This window comes from Amblyomma maculatum, chromosome 1 (genome assembly GCF_055883805.1).
Source record: "Amblyomma maculatum isolate TAMU_Amacu chromosome 1, ASM5588380v1, whole genome shotgun sequence".
NCBI lineage: Eukaryota > Metazoa > Arthropoda > Arachnida > Ixodida > Ixodidae > Amblyomma > Amblyomma maculatum.
In genome coordinates, this window is record NC_139344.1 from 363,636,703 (window position 1) to 363,662,515 (window position 25,813).

General features: G+C 41.5%; 2 protein-coding genes and 1 long non-coding RNA gene across 3 annotated transcripts in view; 1 reads left to right on the top strand and 2 right to left on the bottom strand.

The window, feature by feature from the left end:
* Nucleotides 1-25,813, top strand: part of LOC146207985 (procathepsin L-like) — a 138,824-nt gene that overhangs the window by 41,680 nt on the left and 71,331 nt on the right. The gene's annotated exons all lie outside the window — the stretch shown is intronic.
* Nucleotides 162-24,123, bottom strand: LOC146207987 (uncharacterized). Its single transcript, XM_084587198.1, has 5 exons — nt 23,950-24,123; nt 18,576-18,727; nt 7,776-7,843; nt 3,862-3,945; nt 162-343 (listed from the first exon to the last, which is right to left on the bottom strand). The coding sequence occupies exons 1-5, from the start codon at nt 24,067-24,069 to the stop codon at nt 213-215; spliced, it is 555 nt and encodes a 184-aa protein (XP_084443324.1). The 5' UTR covers nt 24,070-24,123; the 3' UTR covers nt 162-212.
* Nucleotides 10,693-17,175, bottom strand: LOC146207988 (uncharacterized). The gene is made up of 4 exons (XR_014703359.1): nt 16,787-17,175; nt 14,808-14,979; nt 14,253-14,333; nt 10,693-11,410 (listed from the first exon to the last, which is right to left on the bottom strand). It is a non-coding gene; the product is annotated as an uncharacterized LOC146207988 (long non-coding RNA).

The window sequence follows — 25,813 nt, forward strand, 5'->3', positions numbered from 1 at the left end:
CGATGAAATAATGTTTTTCTTCACCAGAGGCGTAGGTAAATCCTAATGTAAGTCGTGTCTAAGATAACAGTGAAAGACAGTGCTAGTAGACTGCATGCTAGAAAAGGGGGAAGAGTGGCTGACACCGCTCTTAAAAATTTAGGTACAAGGTAACTGTGCATCAAAGACCGAGCTGTTTATTTTCTCAATGGGCTGTTTTTACAAAGGGAAAATTAAGCGTTTTCGTTCTTGCACATGCCTTTGCTGTACTTTGGAGTTGCGATATCGCAGCAAGTGGAGAACCGTCTCAGGCAGTCTTGAGGTGCAGCATCTTCTTTGCCTTTTGCAACCCAGAGTATGCACTCTAAACGGGAAAACAATCAAGAGTATGGTCAATTGGGAGCCGTAACACAACCAGACTTTACTAGTCACACGTCTCAAGCAGGAAAAAATAAATGTTAAATTTAAAAGAAGCTAGTAAATGTAGAACAGGAGAATCAACCTTTTTAATGACAATAATGAAACTTCTTCACTGGGTTTTTAATCAGCCTTTGAGTTACACAACCACTGCTGTTCAGACTATAATTTAGTACCGTACCTACAAGACCTCTGTTAGAATGGACAGATGTGGAAAGTATATTTTATAAGTGCGCCATTTAGCTGTAATAAGAGATGTCATCAACGTTTTAGAACCCAAGGTTTGTGGGGCACATAAAAGACTAACCGCTTCAAGCAATGATGCGAGAGCGCTTCGCCCTGGTATACAAGGCATCACAGCAAATGTGAGGTAGGTATAGCCGAAACATTTCATATGTTGCGAAACAGCAGGTAAAATTTTTTTTAAAAGCTGTCAAGAAAACAAGGAGGATTGCTTTTATTGCTCCTAAAAATGTATTTTCCTAAAACTTATCAATATTTTTATTTAAAAAAATGCTTGAAAGCGGCCATAAAATTTAACTGCAAGTAATTTTTGTCCTGGTAGCTTAACTCTAAGTATTGTTAACTCCTTCCTGCCCGCACTTATTCCCATCGATAGCCCGCTATCGATGGTTTCACAATTCGAATTTTTCCTTTTTCGAAGAGCTCCTTCAAAAGTGGCGTCATCAAGTGGGAAGTAGAATAATCATTTTTCAGTTTTGTGTTTGATTTCATTTTATCTGCGTGCCACGCCCGTTCAGATGGTCTCCGATGTCAGGTGATCAACGCTCCTTGTTTACATCATGGCGTTGATGTCACACGCTCCTGCTGCGCGTAAACGGTGCGGTTCCGCAGGATTTCACGCACCAGAGAGCTCGTTTTTTGATGCGTACAGCAGCAGTGGTGACTCGGAAGACGAATTTAGCTCCTCAAACTTTAGCAGCGACAGCGGAACTACGTTAAACCGACCCGGAATGTCGACACCCATGCCTCGATAAGTTCTGAAGATCACAACTATTATCAGCAGGGTGATGTCTTGGACAGTATTACTTGCTGCCGTAAGCGCAGGGAGTCGTGTTTTCCGCTAGAGGACAGCGAAGTGTCGACCTCGATTACTGTTTTCTTTCCTAACTCAGCGAATACTGTGCACTGTAAGCTAAAATTTGCTGGTATGTTCCATTGGTCCCTGTTGTAAAAACGTATATTTTGTGAATTTTTATTCCTTCTTGCTTACTAATTAATTATTTTGATTGTCACTAATGCCAATGTGAAGAGGAATTCGTCCTCTACAATTTGATACTACCCAGTCCTGTACCAAGGGAGTTTACTTAAATAATAAGATAATAATGACACCACCAAAAAACCACCACTTTTTCCGCGGGCAGGAAAGCGTTAAGAGAAATAAAAAAACAATAGCATGTGACCACTGCTAGATAGCGTGCTCGGAGTTCTTCCACTGCATGTGATCCGTCAGTGATGAGTGAAAGAGAAATCTTGAACAATCCTTTATAGGTGGTGCAGGCATAATCTCGCCCTTCGGAATTTTTCGCGCATCGCTCCGGGAAGAAATTTGAGTGCAAATATCTTTGCGTTACCATAATTGTAATCATGTATTTTCTAGCTATGAATTTGTAGATTTTTTTGATAAAGCACGTTTCTGTGTTGCAACCTGTCGCAGATATCAAGCGAACTGGGTCTTCATAACATATCCTCAATATACATATTTTTTTTGTTAGATACTTGTATTACAGATAGCATTTCTATATTAGCCTAAAACATTACTTTCAGGGACCAGTTGTGAAATTAATCTATATAAAGTTGCAACGGATTGCAGTTTTTTTCGTTGCATAAACTGTAGCACACCTCATTGCTGTTTGTTTCCTGGAATAGTTATAGGTGTAGTTCCGAAAAGTGATCTTCGAAGTTTATGTTTGAATTTGACACCACGGCAAAATGCGATGATTCGCCTTGAAAGTCTTTGTCCAAACAGTGCTGAAGTATATACATGGGTATGGAGGTTTCAAGCAAAGGTGCTCGAAGAGAATCTGTAAATAAGGTACTTGCGTCTGATTGTTACCTAAACATAGGAGTGAAAAATGACAGCCCCAATGGCAGCAGCTGTATAAAATGAACTTTCTGGTAAAATATAATCATAGGCCCACGCACGTTAGAAGGAAAACCCTCGAGAGAAGACAACAGGTCAGAGCCTGCAGGTAAATATGCCGCCCCCTCCCCCCCCCCCTTTTATTCATACTGCTTTGCTGAGCCCTCAGAGTGTGTTTACTAATGTGTGGCGTTCGCCTTCCTTGGTTATGGGAGTTAAAGTATGCTATGTCGAATGCACCGGCACTCCATGTGGGGTAGAATTTAAGAAAGCCGTGATTACGTTCACTGTTGAAGCAAATTCCGTAAGCAGGGAGCTGCAGTATTTGATAGGGAAAGCTTTCACATTCTTTCGTTCTTTACTGAGGCTTAATTTGAAAATTTTGCTCTAAGTTATAACAATAAATGTGTGTAAAAACCGTAATTTTCATAAATGTATCACAACGCATGTTTTCTTTGCGTTATTTTTTTTTATAGCTGTGTAAGAAACTGCGTATATTTACCCGTGGTAAGAGACTGTTATTGTAATGAATTAGTTGAAGATATGGAGAAAATTATATCTCATGTTGCGAGTCACACTCCAAATGTATCGTCGTGTAGTCGCCGTCTTTTAATACTGGTAACATGTTTTATTGCGTTCCTTGCACAGGAGTTGATTTCAACTTCTGGTATGAGCTTAGAGAGTTTATAATCAATCCCACTGACGATCCGTATGCTTGCCGCAGCGTGTTTGTCGTCTACCAGAGATTCAAGTAAACGCGTACTGAAGCTACAATTTTTGCGCATACAAACTAAATGTCAAAGCTACGTATTAAAGTTGCTTGTGTTAACAAGGAATTATGCTTTACTGAGGACTACTAAGAAACAGCAGTTTGAAATGATAAGCAAAGTCACTCAAAGGTAGCTATTGCTAGCCGCTTCGTTCATGAATTTAGGCCCCGCTAATCCTTTTAGATATTCACAAAACATCACGCGAAGATAAGGGGAAAAAGGAAGAAAACAAAGGAACAAGCGCAGGAACAACACAAGATCTTCCTTTCGTCTCCATTTGTTCGCGTTGGTTTTTGGAAAATGTATCACCAACTCGCCTGCTTAGCTATCCTTTTAGATGATCCCGTAAAATAGAAAATTACTTAAGTTCATACACATTTACCTGTACGAAATAATCCAAATTTTGACCCGAAAAGATAGACGTTTTAGTAACGCATGAATACAAAAAGTTTAGGCCTTTCTGGTTGTTAATACTCACGTTTGCTTTCTATAACTGCTCAGGCTATGTAATTTGTCTTGACCGGAAGTACGTTTTCACTTCTAGCTACTTAAACACAGGTGTTCTGCTTAGTTGGCTCTTAGTCTACTTACGGCGTCCGCGGTAAGGTAAATCCATGACTCCGCAAACTTTATTGTCCGCGTAACAGAACTTGCCGACTACAGGAGCGTCATTCCCTGCAAGGAAATGGAATGCGTGGTTGCACTGGGCCGTATTTCCTCCCCTTAACAGATGTAAGTGCACTCCTTTCGGTGAACAGAAAAAGGCAGCAAGGTTTCTAACAAAAAGCACTTCAAAATATTACAGGGCGTTTCTTCATTAACTGATATGCATTTTGTTTTAACATTATTGAGAAGACAATATGCTGCTATACATGAAATATGCTTTTTGTTCCATAGTGTTGCCGTTGCAGTGGTGGAATGCTAAACAGTATAACCGTGTTATCTATGAGGCTGGTAGAATAATCAGTTAAATATCCGCTAACCGGTAAAGGAGGGCCCCTATACATTGAGATGTTTGTATATACAATTACCTTTCTTGGTTTTCAAAAATGTCGTTGCTATGGATGCTGGTGCGCGAAATTAAAACATGGTTTGATCAAAAAAGCAATACTGTGTGTCCGAATCACGACCCTCATGGACCCCATAAAATGCGGGCCATATTCACGATGACACATACAGACTGGCGCCGATTTCACAATTTATGATAGCTTGGCTTCTTAGTGCGAGCTGACCGACGTGACGAGAGAACGAGAAAGCTGCACCCCTATGCGGCACGCTTTCGTAGGCTTGGCTGGTGCTTTTTCGGGAGCTTTGTTTCGGCTTCGGTAGCGTTCGACCAAATAACTGATCGCGGTGGAGCAGTCATGTGCACAGCATTCAAAAATCTCAAATTTCCAAGGCTAATAAAAACGGTAGATTACAAGCATAGCAAATAGAAAGCACATAAAAAAACTTCAAAAAGTTAAACGAATAATGCTAGTTTAAGGTTTCATCTGCTGTGAACGACCACACTTCTTTCGACAATGCTCTGCCGAAGAAAGCGCCGTTCTATCTGAACCTTCTTAAGAAGGTAGATATGTAGGCTAATTGTTGATACCACCCTGTGTAGTCGCCTCCCTCTGTCCTCTGCCTGCTGTGGTTTTTAATTTTCAAATGAGAACCTTCACTTTCAATTATTACCGTTTCTCGGTGACACGCTGCCGACCAGCACGATAAGGCTGCCAGTGTTATAAGCCTAGGCAATGACTGGAGTATCTAATTACCATTAAATTTGTTAGCCACTTTATCACCACATGGCATAAATTTCGCAATAATTCACATTCACATCCAAATACGAGCAACTAATTAGAATACCATAACGTGAAAAATTTAATAAATTCAGGATTTTAGGTGGTGGTGATGTTTTTGGGAAGCGTGGCAGCTGAGAAGAAAAATATGTCTTCCGTTATTGTGTTATGAGGTGAGAATCTAGTAATATCTAACGCATCTGTCGCAGCTTTAATGAAGACCCTTGCGACGGAGTCTCTATTACAATGCACATACACACTGCACACTGCTTGTTCAGTAAACAGGCCAAAAAAGACGACATGCATAACCTTTGTATATGTAAGAGACGCACCCTGTTCACCCTGAACCGTAAGCTGTTTCTTAGTTGCATTTTCAAGCAAGTTGCTTTTAGTGTTCCGTGGTCAATTATGGAGAGGCATTCGTTGGGTATATTTTCTTTCAGCACAAATAATTGTTACTAATTTTTCCAAGCTGGACTATTAAGCTTACACGACAGTTCCATCCTTTATATTAGCCACCTTTAGCGCTTTCTGTTTTATCTGGTTGTGAATTTACGTTCGATGGTTAAGCCATACAAAAGTGTGTGAAGTTTCTGCCTCTCTTTTGGAAGCACTGCAAGGGTGTTTTATTGAAGCTGAAATTTGCTCTCTGGAGCTTGGGAATCTTAAGGTGCAGCGTGGTTGCAGGCTGCGGGAGCGTTTTGGGCTCTTTAGAAGCGTCGCACTCTGGTGGCTCTGCCCTAGTGTAATCAACAGTTGAGAGCAAGACCTTGTTCGTCGGGTGTACCCATGGCTCACCATTAACGATGTTTAGAAAACACGTCCCCGCTGGTTGTTATATCCTAAAAGGCATTGGATGCAACTGCCCTCGCAGAACGCTAGTTGTGCCATCCTGATGTTTTATGAAACTCTCCTGAAGGCGTTTCAAAACGTTATCCAACGACTTTATTTCTTCACTGATATGCTATATAACATGCATTCTGTAACCCTGTACTCATACCTGGATTCTAGCCATCAGTTCTAGCTCAGCGCACCTCCTAGTTTGTTATGAATAAAAAGAATCGGAAGACCACTCGACTAAAATATAATGCACCGATCTAACGAAGCATTAGGAACAGGCTTTCATGGTCTAGGATTGCCGCGCCTTAGGCAAGGTTGAAGATGCCAGGTGGATTTCATTCCAATCAGAAAGGTGATGTCAAGGTTGGCAGCTCCTGCTAATGGCTTCACGGATTCATAGATTCACACAGATGTATAACGGAGAAAGCGGAAATACGAACGGTCGCGGTTGGTTTGATTCCTTGATTCCCACTTCAAAATTGCTACTAAAGTGTGAAAGAACTTAAACAGACAACATGGCTTAAATCGGTGAATGGGGACGGCATCGGTTGTTTCTATTTCCATCTATAAAGATCTGTAAAGTTGGTAAAGATGTCAAAGATAGGCCAAATAGGTGAATAGACATTGTCTCAATAGGTCTATTCCCATCTCAAAGTGCTCCCAAGTGGGGAACGTCTACAGGTAAAGAAATATCTGCTAAATCGGTGAGCGGGGTTCTAATACGATGCCCTATCCACTTGTAGGGGAAAGGAAGAAGAGATTCAAAGGTAGCTCATAGGGCAAGAATCTGCAGAGTGGCTTCCATGGACTGAATAAGCGCTGAATGGTTCAGAGAAACGTTCAGCAAAGCTCGGTTGTCAAACCAACAGACCGACAGCTGACAATTCAGCCTAATGTTCACAATACAAGGTGCCGACAAGTAAGGAAGAGGAGAACAGGTAACAGCGAATAAACATTTCATGAAATTTTAACTGATTTTGTCTATCATGAATGATTTCTCTTGAGTAGTTAGTGGAAATGATAATTGCAAGACATTTATGCGTACAGTCGGCGAAACCAAAGCTGCAAGACCAATCGCCAATTATTACACCAAGCCTACGGCCTTTTCTCTACGCTTTATAAACAGTGATTGTGGTTTTTCGATGCGTAAAGATGAAATTGCAGAAGGCCTTAGAGATTTGTCAAAGAGAACAGAAGTTTTAGTTCTGTGAGTGAGAACACTAATACGTTACGTGTGCATAATGCGCAAATAATATGGTTTTGGTTTTGTGGGGTTTAACGTCCCAAAGCTACTCAGGCTATGAGAGACGTCGTAGTGGAGGACTGCGGAAATTTCGACCACCTGGGGTTCTTTAACGTGCACTGACATCGCACAGCACACGGGAGACTTGCTTTTCGCCTCCATCGAAAAGCGGTTGCCGAGGCCGGGATTCGATACCGGTCCTTGAAAACAGTAGTCGAGCGCCGCAACCACTGCGCCACCCCGGCGGGGTAATATGTTTACACACTATGATTTTCTCAAATACTCTACAGCGAGGAACATTACATTGAGTAAGCTTTCCACAGAAGGGGGAGTCACCAGAGAGTCTTAATTTTACCTATCTGACGCCTAGTACAGTCTAGTAGCACTATTGTACAGAGACATGAGGAATAAATATTATGTTTTGTAGTAATTTGTTAAAACTAAATTCTCAGGAATAATTGCGCGTTTGCATATTCAAGTGTGAGTACAAAACAGCCTTTATTATGTATATCGAATATGCCTGGTAAACGTCTTTCATACTGTTTATCAGTGTAAACCACACTTATGAGGAATTATAGCATGCTTCAAACTCATCGCACTTTATACATAAACGTTTAAATAAATCGCAGAGTTACCCGAGCCCTCCTTGAACAGAAAGGTGTCCGGGCTGCTTCCCTCCGTAAAGTGGAAAGTGAGCGTGTCTCTGAAAAAAAAAAAAAGTAGGTTCACTGCATCTTAACCCGCTGAAATTTCTAATATATAATTAAGAGTAACAAATCTGGCAGACCATGCAATGGATCTGTGGAACTGCTTTCATTGCACCTATATCGGCACGCAACGAGTGCCAGTTTCTGCTAAAGTCTAGCAGCTCTCGGAGATGTAATAATGTTTTCAACACATTTTTTTTTTCGAAAAACGGGGTGAATATTGACTCTATTCTTCCTCTGTTCTTCCTCTGGTATTGTCTTCTGTAATTTTCTACCAGAAGGGTAGTCATACACTGAGTGATAGCATTGTTGTTTTCCCCAACAACTAAAAAAAGGCGAAGAAAAAAGTGGCGAAAGAAATCTTTCCTTATGAACACGCAAACGATCCATAAAAACTTCGCGCATAAAATAATTAAAAACACAGCAGGAATTCCCACGCCTTTAATGTGCTGCCAAAGTGCAGAATAATGGTACTTATACATTTTGCTATTTTACTACATTCTAGCAGGTATGCAAACAGAACATTGCAAGAATTACCGCGTAGCTTTCCATAAAACCATTTTAAATTGCCCTAAATAGCGCTTCTCTTTATTGAGTTTTCACGACGAGCAGTCTCGTTCAGGCAAAAGCACGAACATACTGTCCAGGCGTAAGGATGCAGGAAGCCTCCCGGTTGCATTAGTGAAGCTATGCTGTAACACTGAAGCTGTGTTTTGAACACTTTACGCGGTATCCTATACAACTTGCTGCGCCGAAAATCCATCACTGCCGTAGACGGCAGTCGGGAGAATTCCTAATTGGGCAATAAGGTGATGACCTCTAAACCACATGAGTTCTAGTGGAATTTCAGACATCCCACATTCCAACAAATCAAAGGAGTGTTGAAATGCCGCTGAATTAGGTGCGGGGTTTCTGTAATAAAAAAGTTAAAATAAATAATTGAATAATATTATTTCACACTGGTCTTCAAACTTAGGTCCTCTATATGCCTAGCGGGCGCGCATACGTATGCATAAACAAGACCAGGAGTGGTCGTTATTAAGCGTGCTAGATGGGCACCTAGTCTACCTGTGGTTGTTCATATAGCTTACTAACCTGTGTTAGAATGTGTAATAATGTAACAGTAATAATGTCAAGATTTTGAAAATATTAAAACAAAAAACCTTAAAAATTTGGTGTATGAAAAGACGCGGTTAAAGGCGCTACCACGTCTAGTCTCAAGTAGAACCTTAAGGATCCTTCAAATTTTTTTAAAGAACTTTGAGAGAAATGTTATTTTATTTGTCGTGATCTCATGACTAGCGAAAGTCTGTATAAAGACATAATCTTTGCCCAGAAAAATTTTACCAATTTCTTCCTTTACGGACAAGAAGCAAAATAGGTTTTAAAGCATTTTTTCTGCTCTGCGGATGTAAAATTGTCGCCACCGTACTCGAATAATCGCTAAGAGAATAGCAGATTTTATTCCTATAAAGATTTCAATATACAAAGAAAGCCAACAATCAGAGAAACCTGGGACAGCATAATAGAATCATTCGGTTTTATTCGTAGTTTTGACTACTGTGGGAAATTAGAGGGTTATTTTTGATTTCTAAAAGATAACTAGCAACAAATGCTAATAAAGAGAACAATTGCAGGCTATAAACGTGTTACGAATATACGATCACCTTATGCCGCGTACAGTGCCCAACCACTGAGAAATGGCAGTATGTGTACACCTTTCTATTGTGATGGTATTCTCCTTCAGAGAATTTACGAGAGCTAAATTACTTTACAACAAATTAGGCGTACCTTTCTGCATTACGAAAATGTCGCCGGTTACGTTATCAACAGGTGAACACACCGTATATGTACGAAAAATCATTTGTGCCACATGCAGCCCAGTCTGAAAAAAACTACAAAAAAGTTCATGTTGTTATGACAGAATTTCTGTGCGGTTTTTGACGTGAAACCTATTGTGACAATAGAAAATTCTGTATTAACGTCAGAAAGTTCAGTAGTTACAGCAGATAAGGGCTACAGAACTACAGACAACAAAAATATACTGCAGAAGAATTACACAACTACAGAAAGGTAATACAGAACAACAGAAAAATTTGACGCTTACGCTAGAACTACAGAATATTTTATCGTAGGTTAAACACGGTTATGTAGTTTTTTTTTTTTTTCGACTGGGAACATTAAGAATGTCATACGCAAGGTTCCTTCTATACAAAAGTAGGCATCTGCGAAAGCGGGCTATCGAGTGGAAGCTTCGCTGTGGCGCCTGTGTACAAACGTTCATATTCCTTTTGTTTTTTTCTGCTTGCGCTGTTTGTGTCGCTCACGTTTCGTGTTGGTAATTTTGGCATGCACTGTAAAAACAAAAACACCTCTTTAGGTGTTTTCGCATGTCTATAACTAACACCCATGCACCCTTGAGAAAAAGTGGCTTCAGTGTGCCAGTACACCCTCAAAGATGGTGATTCGGTTGGTCATAACACCCTTCTATGGGGCCAATGCACTGGGGTGTTTTCATCACCTTTACACCCTATTGCAGGGTGGGAAAAGTGGCATTGCACCCTTACACCCCTTGAAAAAAATCAGTGCGGATAACCTGCATATATTGCATTCCCTAATTAGGAATTACCTTTGCCACTACACGTTCTTTAATGCTTTTCCTATGTGCACATTTGCAATCAAGCTTAATAGTATACCTGGTAACCACCTGCAATGCCAAATGAGCATGTAAAGAGATGCTGCATGCCATTATTTTGACATCTAGAATGGCCCATGCCAGTATGATTGTTTTCTCAAATTCACAGAGCATGTTACGAAAGAATGTCACAGCTTCAAACACAGAAGGTAACTGGAAGCATTTTATTCGGCATAGAAGGGTCAGGGTTCGGAGTAGTGGGTGCTCGGGTGCCATTGGGGGGAGGGGGTCAGGAGGGGTACTTGTGTTCTGTTCCTTCATTGCTTTGCGCTATGGAACCTCATTTATTTGACAATACGGCCGCTCTCAACCGAGAGCTTAGCAGACGGGCAAAAACATACATGTTATGGACGTAAATACCTAAAAAAAAAATGAATGAAGCAAAACAGTTCCAACAAATGCAGACAACAAAGTATACAATTTTTTTGAAAAACATATCCGAACAATGCACACATGTCACAATGTCACAACAGCATGGTGAAATTTCTTAAAAAACAACAAAAATTTTCGTGGTATGCAACAATAATCGGAGTACACAATAATAAACCTACACTTTGTCAGTGTCAACACGTGCACTTGCATAAAGTTCGGCCTTGTGCGATGAAATAAAGCGTCGTGCAGCGCATCTTGACTTCAACACACATACGCCCAAAAAGAGGTGCTCTATAAAGCAGCAAAAATTATCGGACGCCTTGTCATATCACAGATTGAACAGCCAAAATCAACCCATTTTTGGAACAATACCCTACGTAGAGGCGATGACTCGAAGAAGCTTCCGGTGCTCAATGAAGAAGAAATGCTCTTCAGCTTCTTTGATGCTGCTCCCAGTATATCCGACGCAGGGCGTGGCAGGCTTTTCTTCCTGTTCCTTGATAAAAATGTGAAAGAAGTGCATAAGAGAGCAGCTGTATAAATGTCCATTGCGCCTGAGCAAATTCAACATATTTTCTACTCTATATTTAGAATACACCAATGCCCCTTTAGTGTACAGCAGTGTGCTGGAAAAGGGCCCCATCAGAAACAATTAGTGGTATCTCACAATTAACAATGCAGAGTATACTGTTATGGTTGATTCAGAAGGCACAAAGCTGGCAGTGTTTGATCAAGTCATAAATGAGAGCATGTAAGGTCAACCCATTTTTATTCACGCAGCATACTGTTGCATGGTATTTTCAGATTATGCAAGCTATTTTGTTGAATAAAAATGGCTACACCCATCAAAAGCACCTGGGTTAGAGAACTTCCACGCTGCCCCACAAACTTTTCATTTCACATGAACTGGAATGTTTAATATGATAGTTAAAAATGTAAATAACCAATAGCTTGTTAAAGTATGCAGAAGGAAAAAAATACCAGCTGGATTTCTATCGCTCCTAACAGCATTTGGATGATTTCAACCGGAAAAAATTGTTTCAAAAAAGGTAACAAATTAAAAAAAAACACTGGTAATGCAGGCCAAAAGACAAAAATACTGCCTTGTATTTTACATAATGATTTAACAGCATTTGTAAATTGAACTGCCCTATTACAGAAACCACCACCTTCCAGTGCGAAACCAATTCTTTTTCACACATTTCTGTTGGGTACGCTAGTGGTGTGCGAGATTCAGCGAAGCTGTGACGCGAAGACACTGGTTGCACTTGTATGATGGGAGAAAATACTGAAATTTACTTTACAAAGATGCAGGTGCTCTGCTGGTATCCCACAATGCACTGAAACAAGTTCTGAATGGATGCTGGGGCTGCACTGGTCCCAGTATCATTTTCGAAATAGGCAGAGAAATGGGGCAATTGAATAACAATGCCCCAGTAAGCACAGTTTTCTTGGAACTCAATGTGCACTTGAATATAAAATTAAGGCAGTTTCTTTTTTCTAGCATTAATGGGAGAGCATCTTTCTCAAGCAACCATGATTGGTGCAGTTCTGATCCTCACTTTACCCACTGCTGAATATCTTGCAACTGAAAATAAAATTAGTTATAGGCTACCTTCAAAATTTGTAATGATTTGTTGAAAGCACTGGAACACGGTGTTTACTACTAAAATATTAACAGCTGGCTCAACTGGAGGCTTCACACAAGGCCTACAGCATACCCTGCACTGGCCAAGTAGATACTGCAGAACCAAACAAAAAAAAACGTGGAAAGAGCATACTTAGTGATGGGGCACTACAAAAAAAAAACAACAAAGTGCATGTAATACATAACACATAATGCATTTCTGAACTTTTGCACTTCTTCTTGTGCTAAGTATGAACCAGCCAAGCCCTAGGTCATCGCAATGCATCCTGAAGTGTTTACATTTAAGTTTTAGTTGGTTGGTTGGTTGGGTTTAACGTCCCAAAGCAACTCAGGCTATGAGAGACGCCGTAGTGGAGGACTCCGGAAATTTCGACCACCTGGGGTTCTTTAACGTGCACTGACATCGCACAGCACACGGGCGCCTTGCTTTTCGCCTCCATCGAAAAGCTGCCGCCGAGGCCGGGATTCGATCCCGCGTCTTTGGGAACAGTAGTCGAGCGCCGTAACCACTGCGCCACCCCGGCGGGGTCATTTAAGTTTTAGTAACAAGGAAAAAGTGTTCTCGCTGCTCTATGTGGCAGTTCTGAAACTTATCACACATTATTCATTGAAAGTGTACTCTGGAGCTTTGAGTTGAGCGACAATTACATGTGCAACAGCAGAGCATTACCAAACAACCAAACAGCAGAAGCTCTAAAAAATGTCAACACTGAAGCATGGCATGTTAAAACATTTTCCACGCATAGCACATAGACATCCAGAACATCAGTGGTGAGCCTCGAGAGGCGGCAGAAAGCTCAAGTGTTTAAGAAGTTGTAATCGTTATAGCGGCAGGCAGTCTGAGCACTTTGAAATACTAAAGGTTCGAATACTAAAAATATGTTGACTAACTTGAAATGCAAAATAACAATTTGGATTTATTGAGAATGTTTACTATAAATGAGAATGTCTATAACAGTGCCACATGGTTAATGCATGAAATGTTAGCATTGTAGTTGAAGGCATTATATTTATAAAGCATGAACCTTGAAACAAAGCAGTATTTTCTCCCAACCAATGTGGTAAACCTAATCTCAGAAGAATTAAAATTATTACATCATTTCAAACTTGGCTAGCAAATTACAGCATTTTTTTAAAACCACTATTAAACTGCATTACCCACCTTCAGAAGCCTGTAGGATAAGACAATGCGGCAAATATTTCTTTTGAAGCAGTCTCAGATTATATATTCCAGAGATTAGGAACATGTTAGGTACTAGCATGCATGAGCAGGTTGAGAGACCCCTTTCCAGCAAATGCTAAACCCCACCAAGCTGCCTGCAAGAGCCATCTGATAAAGCACTGCTGGTCCACTACAGCAGAGTGCTTAGTCAAATGGCACACTGCACCAATCTTGACATTACCAGTGCTTCATCAGGTGACTTGTATGCAATACGACGTGGTAAGCATGTGATGGCAGCAGTCTCTTAAAAGTGCTTTTGATTGTACTTACAGTACAAATAATCCTTTCACAGCAAAGAATTCACAGTTGTGATGAAAACTTGTGTAGTATTTCTATTTGAATTATGAATCACTAATACATATTATTACAAGTTAGACTGTAAGCCATTTTAGAAACAAAGAAAATTCGCTAATAATGTCGGTTTCAAGTAGGCTTCCTGAATATTCAAATGACAAAGAGAAAACTTACAAATGATACAAACAACATCCAGAGCTCCCGGCTGGTTCCCAATGTTTGCCAAGAGTTGCAGAATGCATACTGTCTGTACATCTACAATAGAAATAAGCAACACAACAATGGTGTACCTCCTTGCAGGTAAAAAGAGACAGCCGAGTTTTGAGGCGATAATTTATTGTCTAATTTAGGAAGGCAAATAAACAAAATTGAAAACATGTAGAGGCACGCAAACTGAAAGCCAAACATCTTACAGCAAAAAATAGCAAAGCTTGTGAAGATTTGAATCAGGTATCACCTAATTCTCTGCTACTAGTTGAACAGATTCGAAAAGGCTGCACCATTACAATGGAGAAGAACAATAGGTAATTTAAATTTAGCTAATGCAAAAATTGTTACATATGAAGAAACGCACAGACTAGTTATGGTTTTATTATTATTTCTGATGCTCAGCCATGTTTTTAGTATATCTATAAGGCAATGCAAAATGGCAAAAATGTAGGCATTTAGCGAAAAACTGCCAACTAGATAGCACATGCAGCAAACAGAAGGAAACAGCTTAATACTTACGCTTCTTTCTCCTTTCACGTGTTCCCCCAGAACATACTTCGAGCACCCGGGCAATGTCCTTTTTTCTTGCACGAATGGTGTCCTTCAAAACCAAGACAAGTGTCTTGTTAAGGCCAATTTCAACTGCCTCTTTGCCGTCCTTCTTGATCAGCATGTTGACGTCATGTAAGAACTGCAAGTTTGTGTGAATGGTAGCCATAAAGAATTCATTTTACTCAATGTTTTAAGTAACTGAATATTAAAAATCATTGTACAAAAGCTAAGGCAATTGATGCCTTTGTACATATCTGAAAAAAAAAAAAAAAAAACTGGCATTAGCAAACAGCAAATACAAAAATTTACTAAGGTTAGAAAACTGCAAAAACCATCAGTATTTTGCCACTCATCACCAAACTGCAAGCAATATTAAGGAAAGTCTAATATAAAAAATAACAAAGCAAAAATTATGATCCTCCTCCCCTCAACTTGGCACACGGCTGAATGGCAATAAAATATGTAATATATCTCTAAACTAAGGGTCCCCGCTCAGCTTTAAAAAGTAGGCTTCAATTCTTAGAGGCAATCTACAGACATACATCGTTAGCATATGAAAGTCAAATTGTTTTCTGGGCCCTTTAAATCAGTAAGCTGCTTTCAACACATACATTACAAATTTTTTAATAACAGTAAGTCACAAATTTGCCTGCAATATGCGCACTGTGATGAGCAAAGCAGGTAAACATATGCGACTAAGGCTATGATAACCGCTTCATATGTACATTTAAGCAAAAGACAAAAAAAAAGTAAACATCTGGTCAGAATCAAACTCTGTAATAGCAACATCCGGTACAATATTTGGCCACCGAATTCAAGCTGTCGACCTCTACTTGAATGCTGAGGCATCAGGCATCGAATATCCATTTATTCTAGTCTAAAGACACTACAAAAATCAAGTAACGCGGTCAAACAGTTAGTTATGTTGAAATGTGACCACAAAAATAATGAAAACTGGATGGTTTGAACCACATCAGCTGACTTAGCACGTGTACAAATGCCTTAATTGAAGTCTTGCTGAAAATAAAATACGTACCTAAATGACTCTTCGAGAGCGAAAGTAAACGCTATAACAAAAGCAGCATGATAAAAAAAAGCAACTTCACACTCCATGCAACCGCAAAATATGGTCCCCGTAAAATGAAAAATGCTCCCATTGTGATTAAAAAAGGCAAATCCAGACGCGGGGAAGTTAACATAGGCTGATGATAGCGGCATATAGTTTACGCAGTTTGGAATAAACTATTATGCAACCAGGCCGGCCGACCAGCGCACTTCGATGCCGAGAGCACGAGCGCAGAGGCGTGCCGCGCTGAACGGCCGCCGAGAACGAACATAGCCTCCTCGAACAAAAAGTTAAAACAGAACAGCTGCGGGAGGACGCTCCCCGAGCAGCAGGACGGCGCGCGCCTATGCTCCGAGTAAATAAAAAAAAAAGGGGGGGGGGGGGGGTGCAGCGCTCCGAGTGAAAGATGAAGCATGAAGGAGGTTTCAGGAGAGCGAGCGCGAAGTGTAAGAGATAAGGGAGGAGGGGGGAGTCGAAAGTGCTAGGAGAATTAAGGTAGTACGCCAGCATGACCTTGCCGCACGAACGGAAACGGTAGAACAAAACCGAGTCGTTGCGAACTGAGAGCAAGTATCAAACTGTCAAGAAACGAAAATCGTTTCGTGAACCTCCTGCGCGTACAAAATGCAAGGAAACGTAGCACATACATTATTTCTGTTCAAGAAAGTTGAGACTGATGCTCTTGCGCGAAATCTGCGTAACTCGCCGCGACATCTACCACATGTGCGATGTCATTTTGGCAGCCAGGTGAAAACAAGCGCGTGTCTCACGTTTTCATTTCAGCACATTCTGGAGCGTTCCGGCACAAAAAGACACAGAATGCAGCAACCCGGTAGGACACTGTTTCCACAAAGCGCAATATGCGTGAGAATAGGCTTACCTTTACAGACGATTGCGTCAGCCGCGCAGTACGCTGTCCGCCTTCGTATCACCGGCACCGAACCAACTAGTGCGATTTCAGCGCGAGTGCAATGTAGTCGGCGCATATACCTCTTAGTCACGCAGAAGAAAAAATCGTCCATGCCTTCTTTCGAACATCTCAAACATAAAGCGGTGCAGCAGTCCTTCGGCCTGAGCAAAGCAAAAAGAAGCCCGGACACTTGCCGACACGACAAATGCCCGTTTGCGTTAAACACCACATGTAGAAGGCACTTCACAAGCGTACACACTTCTGTAACACATATGCATGGGAAATGCAACACATTTCACGAGGGTAAACAATCGAAGAAGCACATTCAGCATTCGCCGAAACGTGGTCGAAACGTACTCCACAATGCTAACGGCCATATTGTGAAATTTGAAAAGAGCGTTCGTAGCTACCGGCGGCCTCCTGGCGGTGAAATTTTGTTTCAGTTTCTGTTTCATTTTTAGAAAGCACTCGTGTGTAATTTTAATTTTAGCGTTACTTTTGGTGCTTTATTTAGGTGTTGGGTTATATTAGCAGCGCCGCTTGTGTATAAAAGGCTACGAAGTTACGCAGCCATATACCCCCAGCATGTTAGGTGATATTGCTTGCCCGTAACACCCTAAGGCATATTCTCCAACCAAAGCACCCATTTGGCATGCAAGAGGTGATTTCCAGTGGCACGAACACCCTAGACTCAGGGTGTAAGGGTGTTTTGAATTAGACAAATGCCCAAAAAGGTGTTTTTGTTTTTACAGTGTGGGGGACGAAAGCGACAAATATCGCATCGCTAGCGGAATGTTATAGAGCGTAGAATTTTGTAGCGCCGAATATCAGCGCACTGTCGGGAGGAGCAGGGGGACGTACTAGGAAGAACAGGGAGTGGAACCGAAGGCTGATATAAATGCTAAAATAGTTTCGTAGGTCCCCTTCTGTTACCCACACGAAGTGCTGCCACTGGAGAACCCCATTCGTCTACCTGTTTCCTTTACACCTGGCAGGTTTGATTGGGCAAAATTATTGGTCAGTTTAGGCGGATCTGAACCGCAGCTAACCTTTAGAGCTTATAAGCTCTACAGCTCGGGCTGCAACTTCGAATTTTGCCCCGCCGCGTCTGCATGACCTTGGCCTAATTAGGTGTATGTGCCCACCGAACAGCGAGAAACTGCGGTTTCCTTTCCTCGAAACCATCCCTACGTGAACACAATTATTCGAAAGCTTTCCACTATGGCACCTCTTTCTTTCCCACTTCTTTCAATCCCACCTCTCGTACTTCAGAGCATTGTTCAGGACTAACAGTGGCTTAAATAGTGTAATGGTGTGAAATTAGATTTGTGACAGACTCTACGCCTTTATTTTCCTGTGAACAAGTTATTGATAATAAGAAATATATTTATAAAATGAAGGAAACAAAGGACAGTGTTAAAGGTGCTATCACGTCTACTTTCAAAGTAATGCTTAAAGGCCCTCTTCATTCAAACCATCATATACTGTGCAACCTTCCTAAACCATGCAAAACTATGCTTAACAGCTTTCGCTCGTGTACCTAGCTTCAAGCCATACATACACCCCGCACTTTTTTTGAGACCTCATTGCAGAAAAGAAAAATATTCATTATATTCATTATATTTTCCCGCTTGGTTATTCATGTGGAGGATAGAGGACTATTTCAGCAAGCGCATTTCTAAATTTCGTTCCATAAGACAGCAGTGAGTATATGTTAGGCAGGCGTCGTGTGTCCGAAAATGCCAGAATGTAGACTTACTTGGGATCGCCATGGTAGCCGTGCAGAAGCCACATATAATCGGCTGATTTGGGTTCTTTGCTATACGATATCCTCGTTGCTCCCATGCATTCAAATATGGTGTCGTTATCACTGTCTGAAATGGCGACTACGCGTGGAAATTGTTCGAAGAGCTGTGTCGGGGTTAAAAGAAAATAAAGCAAAAATTATGTCGAAAGAAAAAAAACGCTGTTTTTTGAATGAATATAGAAAAAGAAGGTCGCCGGAAAATCTAATTTTAAGTTCAGCAGCACCCACAAAATTATATCAACTATCATTTTTGTTCGCACGAACGGCTAAAGGGTACCTTGTAGAGAAGTGTTTAGATCTAATTGGGAACAGCAAGTAAGAGCTTAGCATTGTTTACGTTTACTGCGTGCATTATCGTCAAGTGCTACCGTTGTATACTGTTAACGCCTGACATATATAACGCTCGTGGCCCGGTGTTATTCTCCTGAAAGAAGCTCTGCCTAACTTGCCTTATAGCTTATTTAGTTGAGCTTAGGATTAGCGTGTACAGAACCGTGTCTGCAAAAGTAATTCATAAACATTCCAAGTAAAAATTTTGTTCAGAGGCACATACTGCCTACCGTCTCCTACAAATAAGAATTCTGGTGAGCTAGAAAAGTCAGCAACATGAACAGCACTTGAACGCATTGCTCATAGGTCCCTATACTTGGCTCCTTTTCAATTCAGCTTAGTTTGATGCTCATAATAAGGTTTTTCTCCAGGAACATCGCTAGGCACCAGTAATAGTCTCCGTTTTAACGTTTACTTTTATCATGGACTTTAAAAGGCAATTTTTTGTAAAAAGGTACGTTGTCTCTACAGAAATAATGAGCAGAAATAATATGCAGAAATAATACGATAAAAATAATGACCTAAGGGTCAGGATCGCTTGTATGGTCCTTCATAATTAACCCCCCCCCCCCCCCCCCCATTACAAGTTAAACCTTTTTACCATTTACATTGCAATAGGATATTAGCGCTGTGTACATAAAAAACTTGCTCACTTTCCAATAAAAGTCGCTGTGTGCATTCGCTTTGACGTTAATAAGGGGGACATTATTTTCTGCGTGCATAAAGGACTAAAATTTAATTAACGCAAAATCTAGATGTAACATTTTAGAAAAGACAATGAAGTACATTAGAGACCTCATTACATCATTTTTGTATTGGGCGTCACTTACGCGGGCTCACATTAGCTTCCTAATGGTGTTAACAAATTCCTCGCATTAATACAGGCAACAAAAGGCTTCAGTAGTGCAGCTGACTGAGCAAGTTGGCTGTTACCATGGGAGCACTCACATGATCATCGGAGCAGTGCAAACAACTCACTTTTACCTAGCTGGTTTCCATAGCACCTCTGGCGCCGGCCAATTTCGAGCCGCTGAAGCGACCAGTGTGTCGATGGCATGCCCAGCAGCTACCAATAGGACAGTGTGACACCTGCTATGGCTTCTTGCGCGTCATTCTCTCTTACGGCACCACCAACGGACCTCTATGTGACATCCGATTTTCTTCAATATCAAAATTCTAGCGCAAATGATCTTACTGCAAGGTTTACGCTATTGTCTTGCCATTTTGTTTCCCACTGAACGACCATGTTCTAGCCGAATTCGACGTTAGCCTGCGATAGGGATCCTAAATTATGAGAAATGTAGCTACGGTCTTTTGTATATCAAACGACACGTTTAACACTACACCGCATCAGAAGCTTAATGCTAAACCACCAAGCAAAACGCGACAAAGGGATCCCAAACGTTGTTTCGCATTTCTAATCGATTTGAATGAAGTTATTAACCGGCCATTATTACGTTTCAAGTAACTAAGTTATCTAATCAGCCTTCCTAATCAAGTTCATTTCTAGCTCAACTTGTTATTTGGTGATTTTTGCGTCAGTCCTATTCCGACTTGATCGCCTATACCAACGATAGTGTGCAGAGCGAAATCTGAGTCTTTCAGCGTGCGCTTGAGAGCAGCTTCGCTGACTGTGAACGTCATCGTCGATGGTTTTATGCCTTCGGCGGGTGAAAGAAAAAGTAAATGGAGTAGTTAGAAATCTAAGTTCCATGGATAAGCACCTTCTTAGCGCATGTGCTGTCTACTTCTTGCTCCCACAGTATTTCTGAGTGTTAATATTTTAATGAATAAAACGGAAGTTTTAAGTATCCTTTGCTCATTTTCAGTTCGGTTCACACTGCTATCCTTTTACTCAAACGTTGAAAGATCCGTTTCTGTGGATATCTTAGCTGTTTCAAGGTTATCGCTTTTTTTTTTTTTTTGGTTAAGCAACCGCCGCCTGGTTTTTGCACGCAGGAGAGAGCGAATTTTTTTTTTACATCTTGTGTTGTTAACGGAAAAAGCTGTTTCTTGACAGTTGCTCAAAAATGAGGGCGGTCTCAGTCGTGACTTTGATTGAAAATATAAGGCATTCTGTTTGTATTCAAGGCGCAAAATAGCCTTACATACGAATAACGCGTCTTAGGGCCGAATTTCAGAACACTCCTTGGCTTACGCTATTTCCATATCTGCCACGAGCAGCCCTTCGGGCTTCCTCAGCTCAATGAGGCGTTAAATGGATGTGTCAAATTATTCAATCATACTTAGCGAATCATTGACTAAGGAAGCACTCAGAGGGACGAAGAGCTGCATGTATCCGTCCGGTGTTGAGAATTTGCGCTTAATCTTTGAAGTAGAGGAGTTTCAATTACAAAAATAGCAAGTAAACAATTATAACGTTTTGTTTCTTTCGACGTGCGCTTCTATGTGCCCTCTTCACATGACACGTTTTGTTCCAAAGCTGCACTGGCTTGTCAGAAAAATGTCACTGGCCTGGTAACATGCAACTGTTTAAATGGAGGGGCTCTTCAGAAGCAGCACGGAATGTTCGGTCTACGGGCTTTCCCACTCGTAGTTGACGTCGCCCGAGCCACCAGAGACGCCCTGCAACACAAGCGCTAAGCGAATTATTGTGCATGCGTTTCGGGGAAGGAGAGAAGAAGGGAAGCGCGAAAGTAGCGCAGTCCGTACCTAGGGGAAAGGACATTAACGGGAGGCTTCCCTAAGTGCTCCTTAGTAAGGCGCATGTAAAAATTGACTGAAGGAAGGCGAGCAGCTCTTAAAGCGTCCTCAATCAGGCAAGAAGCTGTAGAAAAGTTGGACCTTAGAGATAAAACAAAATAAATTGTAGTGTATCATGTCCCCGTAACATACAATGAACCACTATACATATACATGATGGAGGAGACTTATAGCTGCTCACCTCTGACCGTTGCTCGGGTCGCTCTAGAAATTTCACTCTGGTCACCGAAAGTTGACATCGGCTAAATTGCACCGAGATTGGTACTCAGGTAGGATGGACCGCACCCGATTTGATGTTAATCGCCTTGGCCAATCAAAATTTGGCCTCATTGATCCGAAAAGTACCCTCGCCAATTGCGCGAAGACTGTTATGCAAGTATAATACAGCATTCCCAGTTCGATGGTTAACCCCTCGTGTAGCCACGGGCCACAGGAAAAATTTCGCAGGTCTCATCCAAAGTTGAGATCCGCAAAATTAGTCGAACTTTGATGGGGCGATGGTCGCAGCAAAACGTTTTCCCAGTCCACACCCGAAATTTGTTACAACGTGATTGCAGGATAGCTGGTCAAACATCTGCTGATGAAGACCGCGGAAACACGTTCAAGCACGTTAGACTAGAAGAGCTACAAACACTGCGTTTCAGCAGACATTCGGCTTAGGGAACCTGCAACTTGGCTAAAGCTAAATTGGTCTAGTTCATATACAATATATTGGACCGTGCTCAGGATATGTTCGCAGAAAATTGACGTGACCATCTCCAAAATTTGGCGTGGGTCACCCGAAAACTAAATATAGCACACCAAAAGAATCATGCTCTCGCACCAGCTATCGGTGTTACCATGTTAAGTCGTTGTGATTTAAAAATTAGTACTTTCCTATGTGCATTCTGCGTAAAATGCACTTTCTTTTCACTGAAACCCGTTATTTTTTCTTTAATGACTATTCTCTGCGCTGCTGAGACCATGTCGAAGTTGTCTGGAGGCACATGTTATACCTTCTTGTTACCTAACCTTGCTACCGCATACCAGTAGGAGGATGTGCTGCACAGTGAAAGAGTTCGCTGTAAAACGAAGCTTGAACTACGCGGTTTGCTGAGAGAAGTTGTGCTCATTTGTGCCGTTTTTCTAAAATGTCACAACAGCAGTACAGACACGTACGAGCGCTAGATGGCAGGTGATTTCGCATATTAGGCGAGTGGAGAAAACAAGGGTAGCATAAAAAATAAAAAACGCACGATTAGGGAATAGCATTGGATGCTGGATATCGAATTCTCGCGTTATGCAGAGCGTTGGCTACTAAGCTCTCATGGCGCGTACAGCCCCTTGCAAGTTAGGTGATTTTGTATAACTGTAAAGATTTCTGCTTTCGCGCCTGCAATATCTTCTTGTTGCCTAACCTTGCGATCACACTGCTCAAAACGTACGAAAATAGACGTCCCTCAAATTCCTGCTGTTTGTGAAAACAAAGCATAACAAGAGGTTCGGGCTCTAATACCTGTGGAGTGCTCTATGCCGTGCATTCTCAAATCTGCTCCACATATTATTTTCATAGAGGTATTAGACCTAATGCTTGGGCGAGTTTGTATGCCGTTTTCTGAAGAACAGCGCGACTTGGACAAGGACGGAAGGAAGACAACACGGACAGGCGATGTCCGTGTTGTTTTCCTTCCGTCCTTGTCCAAGTCGCGATCTTCTTCAGCAAATCATAGAGGTAGTTTTACGTATACAAACCGCAATGCATAAAATAGCGAACATAAATCTCGCTACATTTATTCTGCAGAACAGATATTTTCTTTCATCCCTGCCACCTTTAATTGGACAGTAATAGAAAATGAGGCAAATCAGTTGAAGTCGAATATTGAGATTCTAGGGCGCTGAGTACTTGAGCAAGAATTACCTGCACTGCATCCGGTCGATATGGCACCTTCGAAGAAGGTCTAAATAATACCTGTTAGACGTTTGAAAATTTGTCACAAGTTAGAAATGCGGCGATAGTTTGAATTCATCTACAATATTCTTCGATGGCAGTACCTGTCGCCATCTTTTCTTTTTATTGATGTGTGGCATCCAACAGAAATAGGACTAAATTCCTGCTAACAGAAAACATGAATGGCTAAACATTTCCCACAGTTCGTTGCACATTGCAAACTAAATATTAATTCTGGTAGGGTACAATGCTTCAGCAAGACTTTTGCAATTACTCTGTATGAGTAGCGCAACCAACAGTAGGTGTGCGTGACACCATTCTTAAAATTTCGGCATGAGACCTCACCCAGAAACTGTCGGGAACGTCATCGCTGGATACTTGGGTCGCTCCGAGCGAGTTCTGGAAGGCTACAAATACGATGGTAGCGAAAACAAGCCACTGCATCCTTGTTCCTGTGAATTGCATGTATGCAATATTTGCAGAACAGTGCACGGTGCTATTGGTATATAGCTTTTGTGCAATGCGTATCGGGTCACTACTTGCTGCGAGGATGTGTGGCTTAAATAGCAGATGCCGCGTACACGTCACCTCGTACCATTTGATGGATTCAAAACACAAACTGAAATTCTTGACGCTTCGTCCATATGGTCCGAGTAATTGCATTCTTTATTTTGGTTTGCTATACAGCGTGCAGTGATTCGCTCGTGATAGGATTTTTTTCAGACTTTCGGGCATTATTAGTGCTGGGTGGAACGTATAGGATATATCTCACATGTCAACAAAAATTGCGCAGGGACAGATACACACCGCTCGTGTGTGTCCTTGCTTGTCCTTGTTCTGTCCCTGCGCTATTTTTGTTGACATGTGTTACCAACAAGCCCAAACTACCACCGTAATAAATCTCTTTCACGCTAACCTATTTGCGCGTCACTCTTTTGAGCGTAAAAGGAGGACTGATTGCGGAATACGTGGACTCATTTCTCCAGAATACAAAACAAATCTCGCGCCTTCTGCCAACGCATATGCCTGCCGTCTAGTAACAGTGAAAAGGCTGACCAGGAAAGAGATTGGCTTTATGCTGAAATAAGAATATTCTCTGGCCAAAATAGAAGCATGTTTATGTAAAAGATTACGTGCCTGATCACTAGGCACATCACATGATAATCCCGCCAGAGTGCAGGCTTTAGTATAAGCTGAACAAGCCATGGCCAGCACTCATAGTGTCGACGACGCTGAATACCACGATGGCGATGATTTTTCGGTCATGGTAGTAAACCATGGTGGACAGCCGTTGGTTCTGTGCTCGTCCCTTCCTACACAGTGTGGCATGCCAGGCAAATCTAGAACCCGGCAATATTCTCTGTTTTTCATTTAACGGTCTCTCTCTGTCTCCTGTCAGAAGATCGAAAGGCGTAACGAAAATGTTTGTAAATACAAAGGTGCCAGAGTAGATCGGTTAAAGTGAAAAATATGGATGGCATCAAGGTTTAGCCATCGAAAGAGAGCAAAGTGAGTAGGGGAACAGATGCGGCGTAATTATATCCCGAAGGCAAAGCCGAAGAAGAAATACGCATATTGGAGGCTGTGTATTGCAAATAAGCGTTTGCAGTCAGACAGTGACTAAATTGCATATTCGTAGATTAGGCATCGATACTACTATACGATCAATCATGTGAGGAGATAGAGGGTACACGATGTCCGCCGTTTTCGCGGGAAGCAGATTGTTAGAGTTCAGCGGGAGGCGCCTTTATTCTGCTTTGAATGTAAATGGACTCACGATGATTGAAAGATATGGAATTTCTTAAAAAGAAATGCAGCAACGTGTGCTGTACTTGCGTGAATGTGTTCGGGAGGGGACCTCACATTGATACCGAAGTGATGAATTGGCCACAAGAATAGGCCATGTATTCTGAAATTACATATAAATCCTTGACTGAGTGTAGCGAATCACAGGAACGAGCGAAAGTGACTCCGCATGATGGAAACGAAAACCAAACCTGAAAACTAAATTACTTGATAGAATAGGTATGCATACAGGATTCTTGAGAGCAGGTGCTTGGGTCGAGCACGCTGGGGTTCCTTACGTTCAAATTGGTACGTATTTATCGTGGGTGTCGGTAGGCGCTATTGGCCAATAAGGTAGGCTTCTGTGAAGAAAACTACACTCGGTCCTTGTTCAGGTGTTAGATGGCTAATGCAGCTTCTGTAA

Coding starts and splice junctions, on each gene's coding strand:
- LOC146207987 (XM_084587198.1), bottom strand. CDS start 24,069: ATGCAATTCACAGGAACAAGGATGCAGTGGCTTGTTTTCGCTACCATC. Junction 18,728..23,949: donor ACGTTCCCGACAGTTTCTGG/GTGAGGTCTCAT, acceptor ACCCCGACACAG/CTCTTCGAACAATTTCCACG. Junction 3,946..7,775: donor TCTGTTCAAGGAGGGCTCGG/GTAACTCTGCGA, acceptor ATTTCCTTGCAG/GGAATGACGCTCCTGTAGTC.